This window comes from Octopus bimaculoides, chromosome 4 (assembly GCF_001194135.2).
Source record: "Octopus bimaculoides isolate UCB-OBI-ISO-001 chromosome 4, ASM119413v2, whole genome shotgun sequence".
In the NCBI taxonomy this organism is placed as follows: domain Eukaryota; kingdom Metazoa; phylum Mollusca; class Cephalopoda; order Octopoda; family Octopodidae; genus Octopus; species Octopus bimaculoides.
The window spans coordinates 65,234,045-65,261,467 of NC_068984.1; the positions used below are offsets into that span (position 1 = coordinate 65,234,045).

Sequence of the window (27,423 nt, forward strand, 5' to 3'; positions counted from 1 at the left end):
GACATATGTGACTAGTATTCTCCAGCTGAGATGAGGAACACTTCTGTCCTTCAAAAGTCCAACAACTATTTAGAGCTCAAGTATTTTCTTGCCTTGAAGAAGAAGCTCAGTGTCTGGTATGTTACAAATGCATGGTTACTACAAAAAAAAAAAAATCAGATCAGGAACTTTATCCCCAAGCAATTGTAGTGAATTTGAGGGTTTATAAATGAGTAGGTAAGATGTAACATTCCTTTCTGTTGTAGGTACAAAGGCTAAAATTTTGGAGGATCAGGATAGTCCATTACATCGACCCCAGCGCTCAGCTGGTACTTGTTTTATCAACCCCGAAAGGATGAAAGGCAACATCAACCACAGCAGAATATGAACTTAGAATGTAAAGATGGATGAAATGCTACTAAGCAATTCGTCTGGTATGCTAATGGTTCTGCCAGCTTATTGCATTAGTAAAGAAATAATATTGTAAGATAGCTTGATAAGTATAGTGACTATGACCTAATACTGTTTAAAGAGATAGATTCTTCTGTCACTATAGGATGTTGATGTCAAGGATTTTGTTCACAGATATAATGAAAATGAGGTGAAGTATTATGCTGTTCACACCTGAAATGTGGAGGTTTAGGAAGAGTGGCTGGTGTGCACTTTGTACAGTAACAATCAAATGGTTATTAAACAAGTAAATTCAAAGCAATGAATAATATCCTATGGTGGAACAGTGCAGTGAAAACTATAATTGATGGTCTCTAAGCAGGGGAAAATAATCAACATGTTAAAAAAATACTCTTGATACATATTATATATGTAAGAAATATATACAGAAGGAAAGTTTTGAATTTTAGATTTTTTTAAACAACTAAATTTTGAGCTGATTTTTAATAAAGGCTTTCAGTAGAAAGAACAATAACAGCATTGTTGGAAATTAAGTGTGATCCATATGTCATACAACTGAAATAAATGACTCCAACAGTGAAATTAATTGAGAAAATTCTGAAGATGTTTCCCAACATAAAAGTGTAGATTATATATTGGTAACAAGATCTGTAACTTTTATTAAATAGAATGTGTGTACATATCAAACACAATTGCTTAAATAAAACCATATATAATTTTATGCATACATATATACAACTGCATGCACACATACACATATATGTGCATACATATGTATGCACAAGTATTATAAAGACACATACCAACACACAAATCTACACTCATGAAATTCTATTTTGAGTGATAATTTATCAACAATTTCTGCTCTCTCTGTCTCTCTCTCTCCCCCCTCTCTCTCCCCCTCTCTCTTTCTCTCCCTCTCTCTCTCTTTCTGTCTTTGTTCATTTTTACACCTCTCAAAGGCAAAATATGTCACTTCTTAGATGAGAGCATGATGGTAGTAACAACTTGCCAATAAGTTTGATATTGTATTTTCATCAAATGTAGAACAATTGTCAGCAATTTGACTCTTCCAATCAATATGTAATACCAATTGACATTGTTGATAATTGTTAAAATGAATTATTCTGGGTTTGTCTATTGAAGCAGATTCAAAACATTGTTAAAATTATAATGGGTGTTAAGTGGATGCTATTGATACATCAAACAAAGGGGTATAAAATAGCAAGGTATTATACATTTTTGTATGTTTAATGCTCCACTGAAACAAACAAATTTAAAATTGAATATATGTATATACATATCAAAAACAATTCCCAAATGTATTTATACAACAAAGCACATGCTTAACATGTGTAAATATGCAAACCCATCTAAATATATTTACTTCTTTGTGTTTGCATGTATGCAATTGTTACACTGAGGATATATTTTATATGCATATAATTATATTTATATCTGTATTTATACACACACACAAATATATATACCTATATACACACATACAAAGACTTATAGACAACTGTTTAAATATATGCCCATTCAAGCAAAATGCTACATAAATACGTACACGAAGAACCAATACATACATAACTATTACAGATATATGAATATATGCATTCATTCACATATATACTTCTTTCTCTGTCTCTCTCATACACACACACTCACGAATCATGCTGCCTTTGCTTCAAAGAAAATTATGCACTGTCAATAGGTCTCTACCTCATGTGCCTTAGATTATTCAGCCTGAAACTAAATCTAAATTATAATGCTTCATTAATACATAAATATGTTTTCAAAACAAAAAAAAATAAAGAAGTTATAATAATAATACGGCAGTAATTATGTAGACATAAAAATGAGAAAATGCATAAGGGAAAATTTTGAACTTTTGGTTTTGTGTTAGAGTGTATAAGAAAGTAATTAAGTATCCTGCAAGCTAAGAAACATTCATTTTCCATTATGGCAATAAAGAAAAGAAACATGAAAATACATCTAAGTTAAAAGCAGAAAAGATATTAGCAGAAAAGTCATAGTCTATTCATTATGTATATAAAACTGAACATCAACAAATAAATGAAAAATATTTTTTATCTCTTTTAACATGAGATTAGCAAGATCATGATAGAATACTAAATTATATGTATACACACATCAATGCACATACACACACTCACACACACATATAGATGAAGACAGTTTTATTTGAATTAGAGCTGATATAGTAGAGGCAAAAATTTCAATTCTTACCTGTCTTGACCTGGCATTTTTAAATCAAACTCCAAAAATGATAGTTCGATGATTTCTCCTAAGTCACCGATGAAGGTATATAAAATGCAATTAATGTTTCTAGGGTATGTCTCCGGGAAGTTGGGTGAAGTGAATTTTCCTCTAGAATTACCATAGCTCTGGTAAACCACACATTCGCATGCTGCAAGAAACATTATAAGTAATAGTTAGAATGTATTCACATTAAACCATAGTTTGAAGTGTAACATTAAAAATAAATTTACATTAGAATACATAAATTTTTACAGAGGCAAATATATATGTATGTTTATATATATGTTTATATATATGTTTGTATTTATGTATGTATGTATGTGTATGTATATATATGTATATATATATATGCATATATGTGTGTGTACATATATATGTATGTGTATATATATATATATATATATATATATATATATATACATATATATATATACGTGCATACACACACACACACATACACACAAATATATACATATGTATATGTGTGTGTATGTACATATATATATATATACATATATCTGTATGTATGTATGTGTGTGTATGTATATTTAGATAGATAAATAGATAGATAGATAGATAGATAGATAGATAGATAGATAGATAGATAGATAGATAGATAGATAGATAGATAGGTAGGTGGTTGGATGCATTTGCTTCTTTTGTCTTTAAAAAGTTTGAGACAAAAGTATTATAAAAATATAGAGTTCATATAAGTATTAAAATTTGCTACTCAGAGTTTTTAGCTTGCTATGATATATATTCATATACATGTGTATTATGTATGTGTAAACATATATATAGGAACAGACACACAATGTATATGTACATATACATGTATACATGTGTGTATAAATGAGTGTGTGACTATATACACATGTATACACATATGCATACACACAAACATGCACTCACATACAGACACACATAATCGAACATACATATGCACATATATACATACAGACACACATACACACATACATACATGCAAAAATAAAATAATTTTTAAAAGCAAAAGACATTTCTACAATCATTTTTATTTTTAAATTAATTAATAAATCACTGGTATTCAAGCATGAAGTTTTACAACGACAAATCTCTATGGAATACTTTTGAATTAGAACACCATTTATAATGGTTAATAATTTTATAAATTGTTCTACTAAATGTATTGTTATGTATAAACTGTAAAAGTTTGCTGGTTAGTAACTCAGAAGAGAATTGTAAATATAATTTATTGGCTACTTTTATATTCTGGAAAGCAACTGGGAAGCTTATATATGTTGAGCTTCAGCGACCATTTCACACTAGCTATTATTTTTGTTCTGTTAATGTGATTCCTTGTATATATTATAGAAATTGCATGTTGTGTATTTTTGCCTGCACATTTGAAAGTGCTTCACTTAGGAATTTTTCTGTGTATGTACTTGCATGACTATATCTGCCTGTATATTAACACATATGCAAAATATACTTGCATGAGTGAGTGCACAGACACGTGCATTTATTCCATTTCATATGCTTTGTTTTCTGTAAAATTATTGAATAACCAATAACCTAAACTCAAGTGGTATGAGTAAATATTTCGCTAAATTATTGAAATATACTTATTTAAAATCAAATCATGATTTAATTATTCCAATTCATTCTTCTCCTGTCATTAGTATTGCAATAGTTTAAAGCAGCCATACTAGAACTATATTTAGGAGAATTTGCATAAATTTTCTTTCAATCATCACAATTATAAATCTCCCAAATATATGATCAGCTTCCCATTGAAACAATTGGTTTGAACTGCTTAGCATAAATAGTCACATTATATATTACTGAATATTAACTCAATAACATAAAACTATTAAATTTTATTTACTTGGGGGGAAAAGTCCTATATTTTACCATAAAAGACCAGTTTTAACATTGAAGGTGAAAGGAAATAAAAATGAATGGAAATTTGTGTGATGTAGCTTCTTTAAAACCTAAAACTGATTTTCTGATTATATCTTTTGCTAAATCCAACATTTAGAATAAGATGATTTCTAAAACTGAACCAAAATTATAGTCACTTAGAGCCCTATATGCAAAGGGATTAATGTGTGGGAGTCTAAGTAATTTGGAAAAACTTTCAAGAAGCAGAGATTGTTAAAGAGAGAAAATGTTATTCTTTCATTTTTCTATTGGCTAATCCTTGTACTGCAGCCATCTTGGGGAACTGTCTTCAAGAGTTTAGTCAAACACATTTCAAACTAAGAATTTATTTTAGTTTAGTATATATTTTATTAATCTCTTTGTTGAACCACTAAACTAGGACATAAACTAACACAACATAAACAACAGCACCACTTTTAAGCATTGATCAAATGAATATGCACACACACACACACACACACACACACACACACACACACACACACACACACACACACACACACAGAGGCACGCACACACACACAGACAATAAGCATTTTCACAGTTATTCCATCAACCAAATCTTATTTACAGGATCAGCCTGAGGCAATATAAGAACACATTTTCCCAAAGTGCAGTGTCTTGGGATTGAACATGTAACCACACAATTGGCAAGTGAACTTCATAACCACACGGTCATACTTTCACTTATATGATTATATACTTAAAGAAAGAGATAGTTAGAGAATGTGTGTGTGAGAGAGAAAGAGACAACGAGAAAGAGAGAGAGACTCATAGAAGGAGATGGAGATTTAATGCATATACACACCCAGATACTTATATTGTATAACCACAAGAAAATGATGCAAAATTTAAAATGCTTTGGACCAAATTACACATCTGATAACACTGGTAGAGCTAACAAAAATCAATCGAGCTAAGATGCACTTGATCAGAAGAATGGAAGGGACAACTTTAAATGGTACACTTTTTGGAGTAGAAGAATTCTACAGCAAGATATTTCTTTGAATAAACAATTTTATGTAACTCTAGGTGAGAGTATCACACACACAGAAAACAAAAAAAATGAAAGGTCAAAAAGTGTAAAAATGCAGAGGAGTACTGAAATGATGAAATGGTATACATGACAAGTTGTACACAAATGGAAAAGTACCATTGCTAAATGAGCAGGTTTGAAGAAAGAAAATATGACAACAGGCAGAGTAAGAACACTGCACAACAAACGCTATGTTTTAATCTGGCTAAATTAGTGGTGAATTATAGGTTATATTAAATTACTTATTTTCTGTACATGATTGCTTAATGATGAAATGTTAATATTTTATATAATTAATCATATCTATTTCATCAACATCATCATTTTTTACTGTTATTAAATAGTATTGTTTTCTTATAATAAGGTGCCAAATATTATGCTTTTATTTAACACATTGTTAATACTATTGTTGAAAATACAGAGTCAGTTGCTAACACTTGTCAACAATCAATTTCCATCAGTGATGATTTGATATGGACCAGAACGCCTTTTCAATGCTGATTCCAAAGTGTCATCAGTGTATATAGTTTTATGTCTGCACGTGTGTGTGTGTGCATGCACACATGTGCGTGTGTGTGTGTTTATATAGTTTTGAGATAAGACCATTTAATTTTATATAATATTGTATATTCAGAATATTTTCTCAAATCATTATGAATGAGAAAAATCAAACAGATCTTTCTTGCTATGTCCTATGTATTTTTATAATAAACAGTGACAAACCATTTCATTGGAACTTATGGAAGTATAGCAGATATGTTTTATTAGTCATATAGGTCACAAAGATAAGCAAATAACAATACATTCAATCTAAGTGTTCATTCACATAGACTATATAAATTAAAAGAGATGCTTAAATTAAAAGAGATGATCGATATTTTTGCCTTAACCATAATGTGAAAAGAGCGGAGCGATCATCATATAACTACATTTTGAAGTAACAATACAACTGGGTTTTCTACAAAGAACAAACACAAAACTGTCTTTCCAAATCTTTATTCAGTATGCTGACCATTTTAATATGATGAATCAATCAATATCCACTCATTTTTTCAAACTGATGGTCTAAGTTCCTAAGACAATAAAGTGGACAGGGATGACAATGCTACTGAACTTTCAACTGGTCCTGAACACACACACACACACACACACACACACACACACGCACACTTCTTGCTTCAAGACTGAAGAAAAATAATTTACTTTCACCAAAACAAAAAATATGCAAGTGAGCTCCAGTTGAATGTGAAATTTCAATTTGGCAACATGCTACTTTTCAATAGATGACCAACGGCTTAGGCTCATTCTACCAAACAATGGAAATGTGAAGCTTGCATTGCCAATATCCATTCTGCTGGTTTCGCCTCCACCCTGATCATTGCATCACCTAAAATCCATTCTCTTTTCACTTCCCACTCAATTTACAGGGACTATTTTGAGCGCTTATCTTTGCATATTATAACATTCATTAGTTCTGGTCTCAAAAGAGAAAAACAAAAAAATCCAAAACAGTTACACTTTGTAAAGTAGTTGGCTCTGGGAAGGACAGCTGGCAGTACAAACCATGCCAACGCAGACCCTACTAAGTCCTCCAACTCATGCTAGTATGAAAGTCATGTTAAATGATGATGATGATGATATATAAATACATCGATATAGATATATGTGTGTGTATAAATATATACATACACATATATATGAATCTCTCTCTCTCATATATATATACATATATATATATATTACGAGAGGATGCTGAAAAGTTCCTGGCTTTTAGTAAAAGAAAATACAGGAGGATCAGTTAATTATGATTTTATTCAACACATTCTCCTCTCAGATTCACATGCTTATTGCAGTCGTCCTTCAGTTTGTCTAAAGTCCTACAAAAGAATTTAGGTGGTTGGGCCATTTGCAGTACCCTTAAAGCCAGGAACTTTTCAGCATCCCCTCGTGTACATATCTGCATACATATGCATATATGTACATATATACAGATGCATACAAGGATATATCTTACACACACACACACACACACACACACACACACACACAAAGTCAAAAAACACCAATACCAACATTACTCCTTCTGCCTCGAACTTTAAAGGATAATAAAGAACTTTTATGAAGATAAATTTCCTGAAAGTATCAAGGTAGGGGTTTACTCCATTTTAATCAAAGTAATTCATTTAGAAGTACGAAAAGATTCCAGATCATTGCCTAAATTAATTTCAGAGAGCTTGTTAGAGTATATTGGCTGACTGCCATTAAATCCCAATCAAATCTAGAAGACTGTAGTTGCTTTATTAACAGTAAACACTAGCAAGATACTGATGAATTGCCAAGTCATGTTAGAAAGGACATTACTACACTCATTTGCAAAGGCATCGTGTCGACTAATTCAGGAATGAGAGAAAGAAAACAAAGTTGTGATGGACACTGCCAATAAAATGGGTCCTTAAAATGTAATGCTTTCTATAGAAAATGAAAATCTCAATTGATTCTATACTATAGTGACTAAACTAACCAAACCTATATAATATAAAAATACATGTTATAATAATACTTTTAGTTGTTCTTTTGTGTTAAGAACTATACTGAAAACGAATCAAAGATGAAAAGAATTGAGATTACATTTTAGCATCACTGGCATGGTTTATACCTTGAAATGCATGTAAAAATTGGTAAAACATTATCATATTATCATATTTTACTACCACTAGATTAGATTTGATCCATAAAGTATGTTTTTATGACTAAACATAGAGAATGTGCACCAAAGGCTCTAAAACAGAGCACGGTCTCTCCCAATGATCCCTGAAACCTCGACAACTGGTATGTGGCATTTCCAAGTGATCACACCTGCACAACCAAGCTGTTTTCTCATCTCTTACTAATATCAATTAATTTCTAATATACAGGTGTTTCAATGACAGTGAACCAACAGGTTTCATGAATGATGTGTTAGCAATATAATGCTTCTTTAGGTCGCAGCAGTAACCATCATGTAAACCTGAATACATTTTCTTTTCTGCTTCACGGTCATCACTGCCAAATCCCTATAAATTACTTCAGTTATACAACTTTAACTAAAATCATTAATTTCATTACATGCCAACATCGGCAAATCTTTTATTCCCTAAACAATGTTAGTACCACAAATTCAGATGACATTTTTTTTATTACAATATTTAATTATTTCCTCATTTACTCAGTAAGAACCGTATGCAATGGATAGTGACACATGCATTATAAGCTCATTCAAAAAATACGTAAGCAATGCATCATGTTTAATTTGTTTCTTATCTATTTTTCCATACATTTTTCCACAATGCATTTCAATATAATATAAAATGCTGTTAATTGAATACTTGTATTCTTATTGAGTCCTACAAGTGAGAATTATATTAATGACTCATTAGATTAATTAAATCATGACTACAAGAACTGTGTTGAAAAGTGGTGTTAGCTTTTACACAGTCACAAAATATGAAGGATTGGACAAGGTTAGGATCCTGTACAATGTACTAAAAAATATAAATTCCTGGCATAAGACAAACACAAACACACATTATAATTCGTAACAGAATTTATTGTTGATATCATTTGATGGATAAACATTAAAATGAATACTGTGATGCTAATATTAATGAAATAACAATGCATATATTTGTACATTTACAAAATGCATTTGAGCGAGAATTAAAAATCTGACAAATATAATGTAAAATTGAATGAAAAAAAACAGTGATATGTTAGCAAAATTTTTGTAAGAATTATCTAAATATTAAGAGATGCATACATCATATTTCAAAAAATTATGTTTGCAATTTTCACTTAAGTTATCATGCTAGGCTTTATTCTCATTAAGTTGATTATCTCTAAAGCCAATGTAGAAATTTCTTCTTCCTTTCTCTAGTACAAGCATTACTTTGTTGATATTGTGTTGAACATGTTTGCATTTCTGGCACATGTCCAAAATGTTGCCCCATGAGGCAGTTACCTGATTGGTTAAATAGAGATTTTTCACATTCTAAGGTTCATTAATCCAGCTATGTATGATAGCAGAGGTCTCTGGGAAATATTGCAGTGATAACAATTGTTTCAGAAATTTCTAATCTCTGGTGAATTTCTAAAATCAACATAATTGAAGCAGAACTTAACAGCAATCAAGTTACAGCTTTTGGTAAACATTTAACTAGAATCAATCAGTACCTCCCATCAGGGAATTAAATTTGCAGACGGAGAGAAGATGAAGAGGGTAAATATAAATATGGTTCTATTTTGAGAAATGAAACTTTTGTTATTTATTAATTTAAGAAATCTCAAGAAACTTGTGACACTTTATTTTCAAATTAGCCTCATCAATACTATAATACATGCTTTAGATTTGTTGGTTTGATTCCTGAAAAGAATGGCTTAAACTTTTATTGCTTTTGAGTTGATAAAATATTTATGCATGCATAACTGTCACTCAAAATCAAATATTATTATTGCTCATGTTTATATCTGTGTGTAGTTTCCTTTCCAGTATAGCAAAGTAAGAGATAGAAACCACACCATTCTTGACAGAAGCAGATCTGAATCCAATGACATGATTTCTTTGACTTTTATAGATCATTTGTTATACAAATGTAACCAACAGAAACTTGATATAACTAAATCAGTTTTGATATAATTTGATCTTTGTCCTGTAAGCTATCAAACTGGTTGCCATGTAAGTACAAGGTTTCACTTAAGTAGACTGCTTAAGCACAGTGATTTTTACAAGACACATCCCAAATTGTGGTCTCTGCACCAACAATCTTAACCAGTCTTCCAAAGCTACATCTCTTGTATCATAAATGTACTTTGAAATCCAATGAACATTTATCAAGGAAACTGCTCAATATTACTAGGCTTTTATTAATGTAAATTGCTGGGGACATTTTCGTTGATAAATATCTTGATAGTGTAATAGGTCATTTGAATGTAATTAATATTCTCAGAGTATTATCTTTTAATTTTCTAATTGTTTTGAATATTCTTGTTGAAATTTGTTTGAAAGAAAGCACTTCAGCAACTATCTTTAAATTAATGGACCCACCCTTCAGAGTGTTTTGAAACTATTCTAAAGTCAATATTTTCCCTTAACCTAAAGTATTTTGGGGAAAGCATTTAATTCTTGCTTAATATAATACACATACTCATTATTTTATAAAAGATTTTTTTAAACTATGCTCTATATTGAAATAGCTATAAAAATATTGTCTGTTCAGTAGGCTTTTAGCTTTTCAGCTTTTTACTGCCACACTAACAATAGAAATAATACTGTAAAGGAGATAGTTATTTTCTAAGTCATGACCACTAAAATCTGGAAATTTATATTCAGGAAGTTGAATTTAAACATTGAACACATTCTGAAAGTAAAATAGGTACTGGTCTTTAAGAGAAAATATTACAATTGCAACTATATTGAATATCCATACTTCATTATCAGAGCAGACATTAACCAACTTTCTAAAGCAGTACCTACAAGACTATTTCATTCTCCCAATATTTTCTCACACAAGTGACCCTGTCCAAAACATTACAACACTCTACTTCTTTTGGCATGTTAACACTGCTTTAAACACTTCTTTCAAATTACTTTACCACATACATTTTAATATAATTTTTACCATAAGGATTTGTCACTTGAAACATGCTCATGCAACAGTCAAATATGAACATTATACCAAGAGCTGAAAAAATGTTATGTACACATTGGTATATAAGTCTGGTAATGTTTCAAATGCTTTAAATATACACACTCTAAAAGATTTGCATGAGAGTTCTCATTCTGGTTATTACAGACACACCAACTTGGCAAGTGTATCTATTGACCTTTTAAGCAACTGTTCAGTGATTTTCTTAGACATTCAATCTGGACCCTTTATTTAGTATTTGAAGGTAGAATATTGTTGTATTAGTTATTCTCTAATTTGAAATTCTCCTTGCTCATTCCAATTGAACTAGAGTATTTACAGATTAACTGAGCCAAAGAGAGAATTCAAAACCACCAAGTACACTACAAAACTTAAAAATCGACTCAATCAACACTTATATTCACTATGTTGTTGTCTACTCAAATTGGAAATTAATGAATTTTTATTTCCCATAGTTTATATAAACATTACCCAATATCTATCTTCTGATTGATTGCAATGAAAAGTAGATTTAAACATATTTCATTAGCCACTCATACACACGATCAACATTATCAATGATACTATATCAAAGCCATCTAACATATGATTTCTACTAATTTCATTTTCTGTCACAGACTTCATGGAGTTAAAAATGGCAAACTAGAGACAGTTTTTAAAAATATTCTCTATTTCCAATACCTAATACTTCAGTAGGTAATATAACATCATTTATGTAAAACATACTCATTAATATTATCTCATGATACAAGGAACTATATTTAAAATATTCCAGCCTATATCTAATTAATAAATACTAACTGTGGGTAGTTGTTAATAATAAATGTGTAGCACTATGATCAATAATGAGATTAATATCTCAATTTAAATTTATTGGTTGGTATTAATTATTTTATATTCCTTTGATTAGAACTAATGTTTTTATTAGATCAATTTTGGAAAGACACAGTGCACATTCTTCCCTTTCATCCTATCAGAGTGAATATATAACACATCAAAGCAAACATTTCTTTCATTCTTAAGGCACTAGTTCTTATTCAGCCCTTCAATAGCATTATTGTATTTTAGTATAGAACATTATCTAAGATATTCAAAATATTGATTGCTTCCCCTCATTCACTTTTGAGGTTGAACTTTACAATAATATCTTCTTAAAGCTTTAGATTCACCATTGAACTATACTAGTAATACTATGCAGTTACATTCACTAATGGTTGTTGCTCATTAATTTCAGACTCTTTATACTGAAGATCTCTTCTGAGAATGCTTTAATGTTACCAGTTATGGCAAGTAAATACTTTCAAACCACTACAAATTTCAACAAGGCAATTTTAAGAATAGAAATAAAGAAACATTTAAAGCACAGATAATCTATTATATTTTAGAATTAAGATAGAACTTTTCTTTGGAACCTCTTTTCCACTTAAAAGAAAAGAAAAAAAAGCATATCATATCCTTATATTAAATTTCAAGGCCTCTAAGATAGGAATCTTACTGATTTCAGCACTCCTTGCTTTGGAATAGAACATAATATACATCACATTCAAAGAGTCTCATAAAATGAATTCCAGAATTAATTTTGTTTTCTTTTGATCAGATATAAGATCCATTTTGTTGAGGGAGAAATCATAATCATAACCATTCCATATTAATCATGGAAAGATTAATGGAATTCCCTCCTGGCAAGAGTTGAATTCAAAAATGTTATGAAAGAAGCTAACCTTATTTGATATCCTGCCATCTGCACTATGATATAAGAAGCTGAATTTATTACACCAGATGTCAATATGAAAAACATCAATGCCATACAAGTTGCTACCAATACATTGAGAACACTATTTCTTGAATGTTTATAGTATTTTACTTAATCCGCATAACAGAGTATTCACTGAAGCTTTCAAATCAAGTTCTTACTTGTGTTTTTGGTGGCATTGCTTACTTGAATTAAAGATAGTCAAATGAAACATTTGTTTAAAGGAACATTTCTGTATTTTCAATATCAACCTTTCATTTTCACATTAAGCTCTATTGAAGAGGCTTTTTTTCTTTTTTTCTCTCATAACATCTGTCCCAGTCAAATATTCTCAACACTCATTTCCATAAAACATTGCTGTTGGAACATAAAGGACATTAATAATAATAATAATAATAATAATAATAATAATAATAATAATAATAATAATAATAATAACCGAAAGAAAAATAGATTCAGATTTATACAGGTAGAATCTTTTATCTAAATAAAAATATTTTATTAGATAGATGTGGTTATAACAAAGTAAATGATAGAGGATTATGAGGGTAGTGATGACAGCAATAATAAAGACAACGGTGGTATTATGAGAGTATTGTTACTATTATTTGTGGTGATGTGTCCAAGTTAACCATTATTACTGGAATTAATATCAATCCTAATCATCCTTATTAAAACAAGATTAATCCATTGTCTTCTTATTTTCATAACTTGATATAGAAAGAACATTTTATGGAAAAAGAAAGAGCATGCAAGTCTGTCTGAAGAGAGAAACATTTTAACTGAATAATTACAAATGTTTATTTTTATTTGGATCAAAGAATACCAGGCTTAATGCCATATGCTTCCCTAGAGTGTGTCAGTTATTCTCAAAGATGTTACTGGATGCACAATTTGCATGAAGGGAAACATGTTTCGAAAGCAAGGTATTGTGTGTGATAAATGAAAGTTACTGAATAAAACCAATGATGAGCAAGCAAGCAATGATTAAAAGGAAAACGTGGAGAGGGAGCTCTTTCACAAATCAATAACTGCTTTGGAATTTCTATTTCAATTAAAATAACTAAAATTGAATAAGAATTTGAAATTCCGAAAGCAATTAAGCGAAATTAATCATGAGAGAAGCATTCTCTTTGAAATTCACACACTCAGTGAGTAAATCTAGATTTTTGTTTAGAAAGATATTATACTGGTTTGGGTTGAAAATATACAAAAAAAAAAAAAAAAAGAAAAATATCTATTTTTTTAAGAAAAAAAGAATAGATTTAAGTTTTATTTGTAATTCTATTTTTTACCTTTATTTCATTAACTAAGCTTCCATATTTTAAAGACAATTTTTGGTGTTTATTTCAGAACAAAATTGAAGATTAAAATTCTAATAGACTGTCTTGCTAAGTGAAATTCGGTGAAGAGGGAATGCATATGTAGAGATTGATGTTGGAACTTTTCCAGTTATCAAAATAATTCCAGAAATCAAATATAATTGTTTTAATTTCAATATATTTTTTATTGTAAAATATTTCTTTAAATTTTGTTTAAATACTTGAGAAATTCAGAAAGTTTAAAAATATCTAACAGGTATTACTCTTTTATTGCTTTAGTGACAGCGGCAAAGAATGTGCAGGAAAGGAGTTGCACTGAGTTAATGCCTTGGATGGAAGGACTGCATATATTGTTGAATGTAAACCTGAGAGACATAAAAGAGACTGGTGAATTAAGTGCCTGGATAATGGTGGCAGTGTGGGACCTGTCAACTGCAGAGGCCACTCTAGTAATGTAGAAAAGGCAGGGAGATGAGATAATTAGAGTTTGGAGTATGTCAGTGAGTGACTTCATGCCAATTAACTGAATAACCTTTTAGGATACTTACATGTGTAGCAGCAGTATCACTGTCCCAAATATGGGACCAATACTTCATAGTGAGTTCCACCTGAGCATAATAGAGGATCAGAAGTTGTTCAGGAATTATTTTGGGAATTTGAAGAGGAAGGCCAGACTTCGTGATTTTGTTTTCTTTTTATATATTGAAGATTTTGTTAGGTGTGTTCATAAGGTGAAATTCTTCGTGGTGGCCAAGTCTAGTATGTGTAGTGAACTTGAATGTTCTAGGAGTATTTCGATTGTACTTAGAGAGGATGCAGTGTGATGACAGTTGCTTTATATGTACAGTGACCATCACCACTCCAATGCCCACTACTATATTGATGATATCTCAGTAAAAAAATACTTTCTGTTCAATGGATCAGAGCAGATTTAGTATAATGAATCTAGGATATATGTGGATGATGCTTGAATGCAAACAATTATGGAAGAAGGGAGCATAGTATTATCTGTATAGTATTGGATATTAAAGGAGATGACACAGAGGAACATCTGAGGTGCTAGTGTAAAACAAATTGAGCTCAATTGCCAAACACTGCAAGGATACAATCTAAGAAGAAATAACAGGCTCAAGAGACAGGAGAATAATGGAGCCAATGTATGTAAAGTTTTGCCAAGAGATTTTTATCTGATACATCCAACTTATTAATACATTTATATACATCGCACACACACACACACACACACAGTTTCCATTCACCAAATTTCACTTGTGACACTTTGCCCAAACAAGGCTTAATAGATGTTTTAAAATATAGTAGGTTCAGACCAAACCCATGTACTTCTGAGAAAACTTGATAATAACATAACCCTGATTAATGAGGGTTTTTAATAAATATTATCTATTTCTTTGGCAAAAGAAATGCTTCTCAAAAAATAACTATTTCAATAAATATTGATATTAGGTAAGAATAAGTTTCACAAATAATATTCTAGTATATCAATCTACATTGATGAAAAATTTTGCTGTATAATATGTGAATCATTTGTGCACCATGTTCAATCTCATCAAGTAATATCACTAAATTTTAGCATTCAACATCGAATGTTAATAACTGATCTTAGGTGAAAATAAAGGGAGTGAATGAATGAACAATTATCAAAAACTTTAAATTTTGTTTTGTTTTAATCATGTGTGCCTAATATTCATAAACAAAATTTGGATAGAACCCTGGATGAATTTAAAATTGATGCAAGATTATCCAACCAAAGTACCACACAAAATTCATACACATCCATATGTATTTTTATATGCCTTCATAGTATACGTGTGGAATGATAAAATGTTTTTCAAATTGGTTGAGTAATATGGTTATAAAATAGCTAGAAACATTTCTAACTAATTTAATAGTGAGACACAATCTAGTGGCATGTTTAAATAATTTGGCGAAGACAGTGTACTATATCACAGTTATAAACCAGGGTATTAGACTTCAAGAAGTAGGCTACTAAAATTGTTTCCCTGTAAGTGACACATAATGCTAGGTAATATTACTCAATTTACAAAAGTGCCAATCTAGTGATTGCATAGTAGATTCATAATAAGATGTTATCTTCTCTTAACAAAAGAACAGCTGAATGAGGTATACTTGATAATCATCTGAAACATGTTGATGGATTCAAATATGTGATAGTGATTGAGAAGGAATGAACAGAGTATTACCAGTTGAATGTGCAATGTTTATACACAAACAAAAGCTGAATATCAGTTGGTAATGTGGCTGAACCTGAATAGTACTGATCAATGCATGTTGGTGTGAACTTTTAAGTATACATGGACATGATGTGATATTTGAAAAACATCCATGAGTTGATAGATTTCTAAAGGAAGATTTGGGCAAATTGTTAGGTTTCACAAATAAGTTGACCAAGGATAAAGGTGCAGGGAGAAATAAACTGTTCACTGCATCAAAGTAAAACACATACTGTAAAAATTATAGATAGTAAGGGGATATTAATGGCTATTATGAGTGTGCTGATGGTAACTATGATGAGGATATATAGCAGTAATATTTGATTAAGCCAAGCTTTTAACATAGCCTTTCAAACAAAATGTGCCACAATTATGAGTAAATTTGCATTAATCTGTCTTAGGAAATATAATTATCAAATGAGCTAATTATAAAACTCACCATCAACTCATTATATTATCAATGTGAAACTTGGTAGTAATAAAAGCAAAATTCTCACATTAAATATATGAATGATTAAATGAAATTTAGATGAACATTAGATACTGCCTTTCTACTAGATGCCAAGTATTGCAAGGATTTTTTTATAAAACATGCATGCATATTTCTTGCCAAAAATATGTAAATAAATAATTCAATATGGAATAGAAATTAAAAACTCCATAGTCCAATATCAATTAATTTGTTTATATAACATCTTATTTTAAGTTTATTTATTTCATGCCACTTTTAAATAACTGTCTTTTGATTTTCTATTTTCTTTTCAGTTCTTTTTATATGGCCATTGTCTTCACCTTAATTGCTGCCTTGCACCCATCCATAGTGACTATGAATGGCTGATCTTAGTTTAAACATGTGCCATTAATTAAGCCATGAAATATTGTCTTCAATTTAGGGAAAAATAAGATAGGAGGGAAAGGAGATAGACGTGTATGGAATTCAAAGAATGGGTGGTTTGATTGGAAAACTAACATAAATGTGCAAGTCAAACATTGGTTACCATAAAGAAATTAATGAACAAGTATAAACTTGACCCATGTTTGACACCCATATAATTTAATCACTTCTGTGTTTAGCAGTATGAATAAGCACGATTAAATGTGATCAATTAAAAAACAAAAAAAGAACAGTTTACAAAAACCATCAAATTCAAAACAGATTTGTTGACATGGCTGCTTCATTCGACTAACTTTGTGAAGAACTATATGATTTTTATGAAATCCTTCAAAAAAATTCTTTTCTTTGTTTCCAAACTTTAATTCATAAGAATTACTTTACAAAGGACCACTTGCTCAAGAAAAATTTGTTTGTTATCCAAAATAAATGCCAACAAAGCTAAATTCCATCTAACTATATTACTGGCCTTCAAAATCTTACCTTAGTAACAAATAAGTATTGACAAATCCTGCATTATGCAATTTAGAAAACGTTAATTTTTATAAAAGTAATTTCATAAACTGATTAAGAATATCAAAAGAAATCACTCCAACTCTAAGTAAAATTTAAGTTATTAGGAGCCTTTCAGGCTGTGATGGGCCAATAGCATTATTCAGACCTTAACAATAAGTCAGTAATTGGTTAACTTATTAGTTATCTAATTCTTCTTGAATCATGAAGTGAAATAGGGTTGACTAAATTGCTGTATTTCTCTCTAAATCAGAAATAGATCAAGAGTTTAGGGCAACCAAGCATTTATCTAAGATTCTCTTCTGCCTCATTAGCTATACATGTAAGTATAAAAGAATGTTCATGTGTGTGTTACTGGATAATACTACTATTTCCCAATTTTACAAGTTTTTAATGTTTGAATGGATTTTATTGCACCAAAATGTGTTTGTATGTGCAATTATAACAAATATTTTACAAAACAAACTAATGCTTATAACATTGCTTTATATTTTACACACACATGCAGGCACTAAGATGTATGTAAATTACTTTAAGAAGCCTTCAGCTTCTATTCATAAAAATAGTTACAATGATCACTTGAAAAAATAGTTGTACTTATGCCTCCTATATGACATGAAGGCTATCATTTTATGAATCTATCTTTTCAAATTAGCATTATATATCGCTGTATCAGAATTCTTATTCATTTCAATAAATTAAATGCCAACTCATAAACATGTGAAAAATCGATAAACTTCAAACTTAATGAAATGTTTTTATCAATATTTGAGTTATAAATCTGAGAATATTTCACTAGAAGTGCAAGATATATCAAGAAATAGAGAAATATTGAGAGTATAAACACAATATAAAAAGTATAAAATCCAGACCTCTTTTCAAAGTCATATGAAATTATGAAATCCTGTACATATAAGATTTATAGTATTAACTAACATTCAAATTACTTTCAAGCTGAATAAAATATTTTAAAAAAATATATAGTTTATTTCTTTTTAAAGCAAAGTGATGATTTAATGGATATTTAAATATTCTTTGCATTATTATATTTGTGACAAAATGAGAATTTTTATTCCACGGGACAGTGTAAATCTTTTGAGTCACACATATATCAATAATATTTCATTTCCATAAAAAGGCATAAAATATTATTCCCTTATATGGAGGATATTATTAAATAGAAAATCTCTTAAACACTTTAAAGTGAAAAAAGTATGCAGGATGAAAAGGAAGAAAACATTGCAGCTATCTAAAAAGAAATTTTAATTTTATCCTTACATGATACTATAAAATTATGAAGTTACTTTATAATGCACCAATATATTATTTAGTATTTAGATAATCCTATAAACTGTATGTGTATAATATATAAACGTCTTTCCTTAGCAATCTTTACGGAATGGCAATGGCAGTACATAGTTATACTCATCTCAGGCTAGCACAAAAACTTGGACAATGACATTTGATATATGACTATAGGAATGAATAAATGTTTATAAAGGAATTTGAGTAAATACTGTCACTGTGTTAATACATAATGTGAATATATTGACATTCACTTTAATGTATGTAAATATCAATCAGCTATGTTAGTAGGTTTCTTGGTAGATACACTGCTATGTTGAAATGTACAGATTTATATTTCCATGGAAAGTAGGTATGTAATATACATAAATGTGAGATTATTGTACAGAGAAACCATTTTTGTTTTAAACAAATGACATCTGAGAACAAGTTCATTATACACTAAATGTAATATGAAGGTGAATGGCTCAATGGTTAGAACGTCAGGCTCACAATCATGAGGTAGTGAGTTCAATTCTTAAACCAGGTTGTGTGTTGTGTCTTTGAGCATGACATTTTATTTCATGTTGCTCCCGTTTACTCAGCTGAATAAATAAGTTACAATGTCACTAGTACCAAGTTGTATCAGCCATTGTCTTTCCCTTAGATAATGTCGGTGGCATGGAAAAGGGAGGCTGGTATTCATTGGCAACTGCTGGTCTTTTATAAAACAACCTTGCCTGGACTTGTGCCTTGGAGGGGAACTTTCTAGGTGCAATCCCATGGTTATTCATGACCAAAGGAGGTCTTTACTCTTTAATATGGAGAATCACAATGGCATAACCTGAAGTAGCATTTAAAGTTAGGTAGTTGAAATTTAGAGTTGCTGAAAGATTTTTATACATACACATACATATGTATGCATGCTTTTGCAGATAGATAGACACACACACACACACACACACACCTGTAAAAGGAGAGGAGAGGCTGTTATGCATAAGTAACTGCTGGTCTTCCATAAAACAACCTTGCTCACACTTGTGTCTTGGAGGGAAACTTTCTAGGTGCAATCCCATAGTCATTCATGACTGAAAGGGGGGGGGGGGAGAATTACAATGGCATAACCTGAAGTAGCATTTAGTAAGGTGTTCACAGGATTATGTGTTTATTGCAGACTTAGATATCCCCTTTTATGTTTATGACTGATCACTTATATGCTGACTTCACCAGTTATTAAAGATATTTTCAAAATGCACTTTCCATACACAGTTTTTCTATTAATTTTTACGTTAATCAGATTTGATCTTGCAAATTTGTGGTATTAAATAATAAAAAAAAAATGAATGGCTAGGTACATTTTTTATTTCACTTGTGTTATTTGCCTCAATGAAGTGGTTATGATTATGAATTTAGATATTCATATTTGTCTTGGCATAGATATTTTGACAATAGGCTGTATTTTCAAGAACTAGCAGCATACAACTTGTAATTATTCTCCAGCTAATCAGGTTGTAGGAAATAAGTAACATTGTTTGCTTAAGGTCAAAAATATAATGTCTGAGATGGCTTTTTAATGCAAAATGTATGAAGAATAGCTACAGGCATATTAACAACTCTCCAAGACTATATTTATTACAATAGTAGCCTACAATAACCAACTACTAAATCATTAACTCTTTCATTTTATAATCTTCTGTTCTACCTGATAAGATTATTGAAATTCTCATAATGTTACAGGAGCAGAAATGAGAAAATATTTTTTCACTCATGCATATTAAATAGCGATATATTTATAGAATTATATAAGCATAAATAACAAAAACCAACTATTATTTATTGAACTTACAGATTTTTAAAATTAGCTATCGGTTATATAGCTGGTGAGGAGAACAGCATCTAGAAACTTGTATTTAATGAAGTACTATTTTCAGTGGTATTTACTTGTAGCAGTAAAAACATTTAGTCTGGACATGTGATAAATACCAGTGTGTGAGTGTGTGTGTGTGTGTTTTCTCACTCTTTCTCACTTATTTGTTTACTTTACTTTCTTCACACACAGACACCAATTCATATACATACATTTCAGAAATATTTTTAGTTTCTTCTGTCTTTTACAAGTCCCACAAATATTGAGAATTTATGTAACTTTTTAAATTTTCTGCTGTATGATATCTAAACAAAATATTGATTTAGATTTTAATTGCTTCTAGAATTAATATTTATTTCATTCTAAAGTAGAAAAGAGACATAAACAGAAAAACTACATATTTCTTGTTAGTAAAATTGTTTTGGTATACACCAATGGCAAGTGATTGTAAATGTAGAAACCAAACCAATTTCCTTCTGTAAATACTTAATAATAATGATAATTATTTTTCACTAATGATTTACCACCTGTTTTGCGTCCTCCAGGTCTTACATTACCTGCTTCATTGAATCCTTCTTTCCCAGACTCTGACCCTGTGGAATTCCATCCCTACACATGTTTTTACATGTAGCCAATAAAGCATTTTCATTTCTGGTATTGAATTTATTGCATAAAAATGACTTCATTTATCAATTCAATTTTTTATTTAACATGCCCATTTTTACTCTTCTTATAGACTAGGTCTACTTCACTTCAAATGTTCCTGTATTAGGCCAGTACTAACAAACACCAGCAATGGCATGTGTGTTTGTTATTTCTGCATTCATTTATGAGTATTTATTCTTTAATAGCATTTCAGACAAATTGAGGGATAGACTTCACATCTCCTAACAGTTTCATATATCTCCCTTTTAGAAAATATTTATCACTCTACTATTTCTCTAACATATTTACTCTGTCCATAAAACTAAATGCATTTCTACAAGTATTTTAGGTTTTTTAAATCATATAAAATTGGAAGCAACTTATGAAAGTATTTAAAAGGAAGAAGGAATATATTTTTCATATTGCTTTTAGTGAGTGTCAGCTCTCACTGGTTGAAAATATGTTAACTGATTTCCAAAGTGAACACATGTACATATTTTAGTGTTACATGTATTTTTGTATATGTATTCATGTATACTAATCATTGTGACAACAGTAAGCAATTTGTAAGAGAGAGAGAGAGTGTGTGTGTGTGTATGTGTGTGTTTGCATGCGCCTGTGTGTACATACATAAACATGCATATAAATAATACCTACACACACATGTTTAAACATGCATAAAACCAACATTATTTATAACTTTGAAATGTGTCACTTGAAGAACTGAATTCATCATTTCAAAAACCTAACACAAACAAATAATCTGCATCAAATAAGTCATTCCTTATTTAGAGAGAATATTTTCCTATCTACTTTAGAGTAATTACTTTGAAACAGAATGGTAATCAGATAAATGGCATAGTCGAAAATGCTAATCTCAATAAACACTAAGATATTACTGATGCTAAATAAATAAGAAAATTTTTTTTATAAGTGTCTGCATGGGAAAATCCCCTTTTTACATTTGTGTATGTGCATATGTGCAAGAGCATGCATACATATATGGAAGTGTGTGTTTGTTATTTGTGCATGTATTTATGAGTATTTATTCTTAGCAATATTTTTAAGAAATTTAAAGATAGATGCTAACAAAATGCTGATGTTCACATACAAAGTACAAACTCACAAATCCAATTTTAACCAATTTCTTAAAACATATATCTAATATAGCATTAAGATACCCATAATTCTTTATCTGATTAATATTAGTAATTCTGCTACATATACAAAAATATATTTAAATCAATCTAAGAGGTTACACTTGTGCACTTGAGTTAGATGTTGATCTTTTCAATAGAGTGAAGTAATAGCCTTCATATGTGAAATATTTATTCCAGACTACCTTGCAAACAGAATAGGTGCTAGTCTCCTTGCTAGAAACAGCATTATTATATTGTTGCTAAGCAGCTTCAAGTACTTGCATTCATATATATGAATTCATCTAAAATGTATGTGCTTCATAAGTGGGGTTAAATGTAGAAATTTTAAAATGTTTGTTGAAACAATATCTGAAATTTTGTCATCCATTCAGAGTGAGAATACATAATTTTTTGTTATAGAATACAAAACCTAATTTATTTCTCAGTCAATGATTGAGATAATTATGGGTATTAATGAGAATTATAGCCAATTATAACAGCTGTAAATTCTGCAATTATTTCTGAGATTTTCTCATCTGCACTTTCAAAAGAAAATATGAGTTTTAATGTATCATTCTCCATTAGTCTATTATAAACATTATAATATGATTATTTTTGTTACATTTTGGTATCCCTATCCTGATCTTGCACTCATATGAATCTGTCAATGATGCGATTTAGATGCATTATGTGGTGACAAGTGCAGAAGTTGTTTACCAGGCCCTTCCCCATGAACCTAGCTGTTCAATGACCAGACTTGTGATCTCAGAAGAAAATACATGCTGGCAAACTAACTGATTGGAAATGATAACAGATGCTGCAGAGCTTACATAACAAACTCTTCTAGATGCATAAAATACAGTAAGTTTTATGTAGTTAGTACTATTGTCCAAATACTCACACACACATACATACATTCTCTAGAAAACATGAATATAGCATATTCTCTTGAAAGACATTTCAATAACTAGAAGAATACAGAAGATACAGTTTCTATGAAAGTCTTACATAATAATGTTTCAAACTTATATATCAAATTTGCTAGATATCTGCAATCAATTACCATAAGCATCTCACCTGTCCTCAGTTTATTGCATCATTAGGTTCTGCTATACTGGGATTCTCAAGATATGACAATGGTGTTGGAATTGTTACAGAGTTACGGTTTACTTTTAATTTCAATATGTCCAGTTCAAACTAAGTACTTTTTGAAACCATAATTTGGAAAATGGATTTTTCCAATTTTACATTGTTATGTGACTTTCATAATATTTGTGCATTTATACAGAAATAACATTACCCCAAGTAAACCCCCACATCTATGAATAATTGCTTAGCTATATATATATATATATATCTGTATATATTGCTTTTGTATTTGGCTTGCAAGATTCTTTATGTAAATGTGTATGTTGAAGCATATTTTATTGTGTCTGGGATGAGTCATTCAGTTTTTATGCTTTATTAATTAACACACTTGGCAGTTCAATTTCCACTCATTTACTTATTTATTTTTTCTAAAACTTTCATTGCTCTGTCTGTTATCGGAGGTGTGTTCTTTTTGTCTATTTGTTTGTGCACATGTGTGTGTATGTATGTGTGTGTATGCATATATATATATATGTGTGTGTATATACTATAATTATCAGTCAAAACTGTGAAACTATGACAAATTGGCTACACCCTGGCAAACTTTATAAACAGAGATAATTTTACCCCCCACCACCATAAGTTTTTTGTGACAGTTTTTCTGTGAGACAAAGTTGTTCAATTGGATTCTGGAAGTTATGATTACCTGTTTAGTTTATGCACTTTGTGCTTTGTGTTAGGCATTTATGGATTTATTTTATGCTCCAGGAATTCGCCAAAACTTTTGTCAAATTTTAAATAATTTCTGTGTCACATGGTGTAGCAGCATTTGCTGTTTGTTTGTGTTTATATTTGTTTGTATGCAGGCTATTAACAATATTTTACAAAAATTCATGGTGTGGTATTGTTTTCAATTCACCCTATCCTCATTGATTCCGTTGCTCACCTTATACTTGTTGATTACAGCCATATCCTCGTAAGCTCGGGTTATGGGCACCAGGTCGTAACAGAGTGTAGGTGTGTGTGCTTGTCTGTTTGTATTACCCATACATATGTATGTATGTATGCATGTATTTCTTTATACTAATAAAAACTGTGTATCTGTATCAAATAACACAATACATACTTAAAAGTTATTTACATGTTTGACAAAATCTGTAATGAGTGATGCCACATGGTGATGACACATGCTGCAATCAAAGTAGAGCAGTCAGTAAAATGATGTTTGTTGGGTGGCATTGGACTAATTTGTATTGCATGTATGTATGTATGTATCTCTCTCTCTCTCTCTCTCTCTCTCTCTCTCTCTCTCTCTCTCTCTCTCTTTCTATATATATATATAATTTATATAAGGGCAATACTATATAATAATGCCTCACGCATATATATATATATATATATATATACACACACACACAGATATGCACACATATACATACATATATACACACAAGTATATTTATACACTCACACATACATCATATGTGCATGCATGTATGTAGGTATGTATGAATGTATGTAAACACACATCCCCCATTGGCCCTATTAAATCACTTAGAATTATTGAAAGTTCTTAACTCAACACTGTTTTACACAAACACGCATACACACACAGAGGCATACACACACACACACTTAGTTTGTAACTCACTATGACCCTGTTAAATCATCATAGCATCCCCCTTCACTACCCTTTATGTATCACTTGCCCTTTCTCCTATTCACTGTACCATGTAATGTTGAAAGATATCATGTTTCTCTATTCAATTGCCCTGTCACTCTTTATCACTCTACTTCTCTTCCCACCACCATGTCAATCATTCTTCTCTTCCATCAAAACAATAGCATAATGAGGGATGGTACTGGATTTGTCCTTATTTAGTATCTACCTTCTATTATTATTCTTTCCCCTTACCATCACTCTCCTCTGTGATTCTTCATTGACATCAATCACTCACACTTTCTTACCATCACCCATGTCTGTTGTTATCCTATCATGCTGCTCATGCTATTTTATTTTTTATTCAGTTTCCTTAACAACAGCCAACAAGTAGTTATCAATGTCTATTTTACTCTCTCTCTCTTTCTCTTTCTTCCACTCACTCTTTTTTCTTCTCCTACCACCACCTCTCATGACTCATAGTCTCTCTTCTTGTCCATCACTCTGTTGTTCATCTCTTTCCCTCTTTCTCATCCTTTCAGACATGCTTGCCTTGAAAGACTGAGAACAACATAGGGTAGAGAGGACTCTGAAGGACATAACAGCATGAAATGCATGCAGTATGTTGTATATTATGGCTGGTGTTAAGAAAGACATCCTACTATAGAAGTCATGCTATATATTGAACTTACAAGCACAACAGGATTCTTCAACCTATCTATGATAACAATAACTCTAAATAATAACTGATTCAAACAATGAAGATTCAACCAACCTATTATAAAATAATAACGACGACATTTAGAGAGAAATTTAGAGAACACATGCAAAGATATACACAGTTTCATATATGCATATAAACATTCGTTTCATCATCATTGTTTAACATCCATTTTCCATGCTGGCATGGACTGGACGGTTTGACTGAGGTCTGGAGAGCCAGCAGCTGCACCAGGCTCCAATATGATCTGGCAATGTTTCTACAGCTGGATGCCCTTCCTAATACCACTCTGAGAATGCAGTGGGTGCATTTTATGTGCTGCCAGTACAGGAGCCAGTCAGGCAGGCCTGGCATCGATCATGCTTGGATAATGCCTTTTACGTGTTACCAGCATGGGTGCCAGTAAGGGGGTACTGGCATTGGTGACGTTCGGATAGTGCTTTTTATGCGCCACCAGCACAGGATTTAGTCAGGAGGTAATGGCATCAGCCACATTCGGATGGTACATTTTATATGCCACCAGCATGGGAGCCAGTCAGAGGACACTGGGATTGCCACATTCGGATGATGCATTTTACGTGCCACCAGAACAGGAGTCACTCAGTGGGCACTGGCCACAGCTATGATTTTGGTTTTACTTCACTCAACAGGTCTTGCAAGCATATCGTATCGTTTGCACAATCATATTCTTTTATACATACATGTACATCGATTTGTACTTGTATAAACACACATATCTTTTACTTGTTTCAGTCATTAGTCTGCAGCCATGCTGGAGCACCACCTTGAAGTATTTTAGTAGAACAAATCGATCCCAGAACTTATTCTTTGTAAGCCTACTACTTATTCTATGAGTCTCTTTGCTGAACTGTTAAGTTACAGGGATGTAAACACACCAACATCATTAGTCAAGCGATGGGGGGAGGGACAAAGACACACACAGATAAATATAAATATATATATATATATA

General features: G+C 30.9%; 1 protein-coding gene across 9 annotated transcripts in view; it reads right to left on the reverse strand.

Annotated features, from left to right (window-relative positions):
• LOC106882502 (bone morphogenetic protein 1) overlaps window positions 1–27,423 on the reverse strand; it is a 987,136-nt gene that overhangs the window by 732,958 nt on the left and 226,755 nt on the right. For all 9 annotated transcript variants that reach the window (XM_052967144.1, XM_052967135.1, XM_052967137.1 and 6 more), the window contains one exon: window positions 2,644–2,824. In XM_052967144.1, coding sequence (XP_052823104.1) covers window positions 2,644–2,824 — 181 coding nt within the window. The remainder of the gene's footprint in view (window positions 1–2,643; window positions 2,825–27,423) is intronic.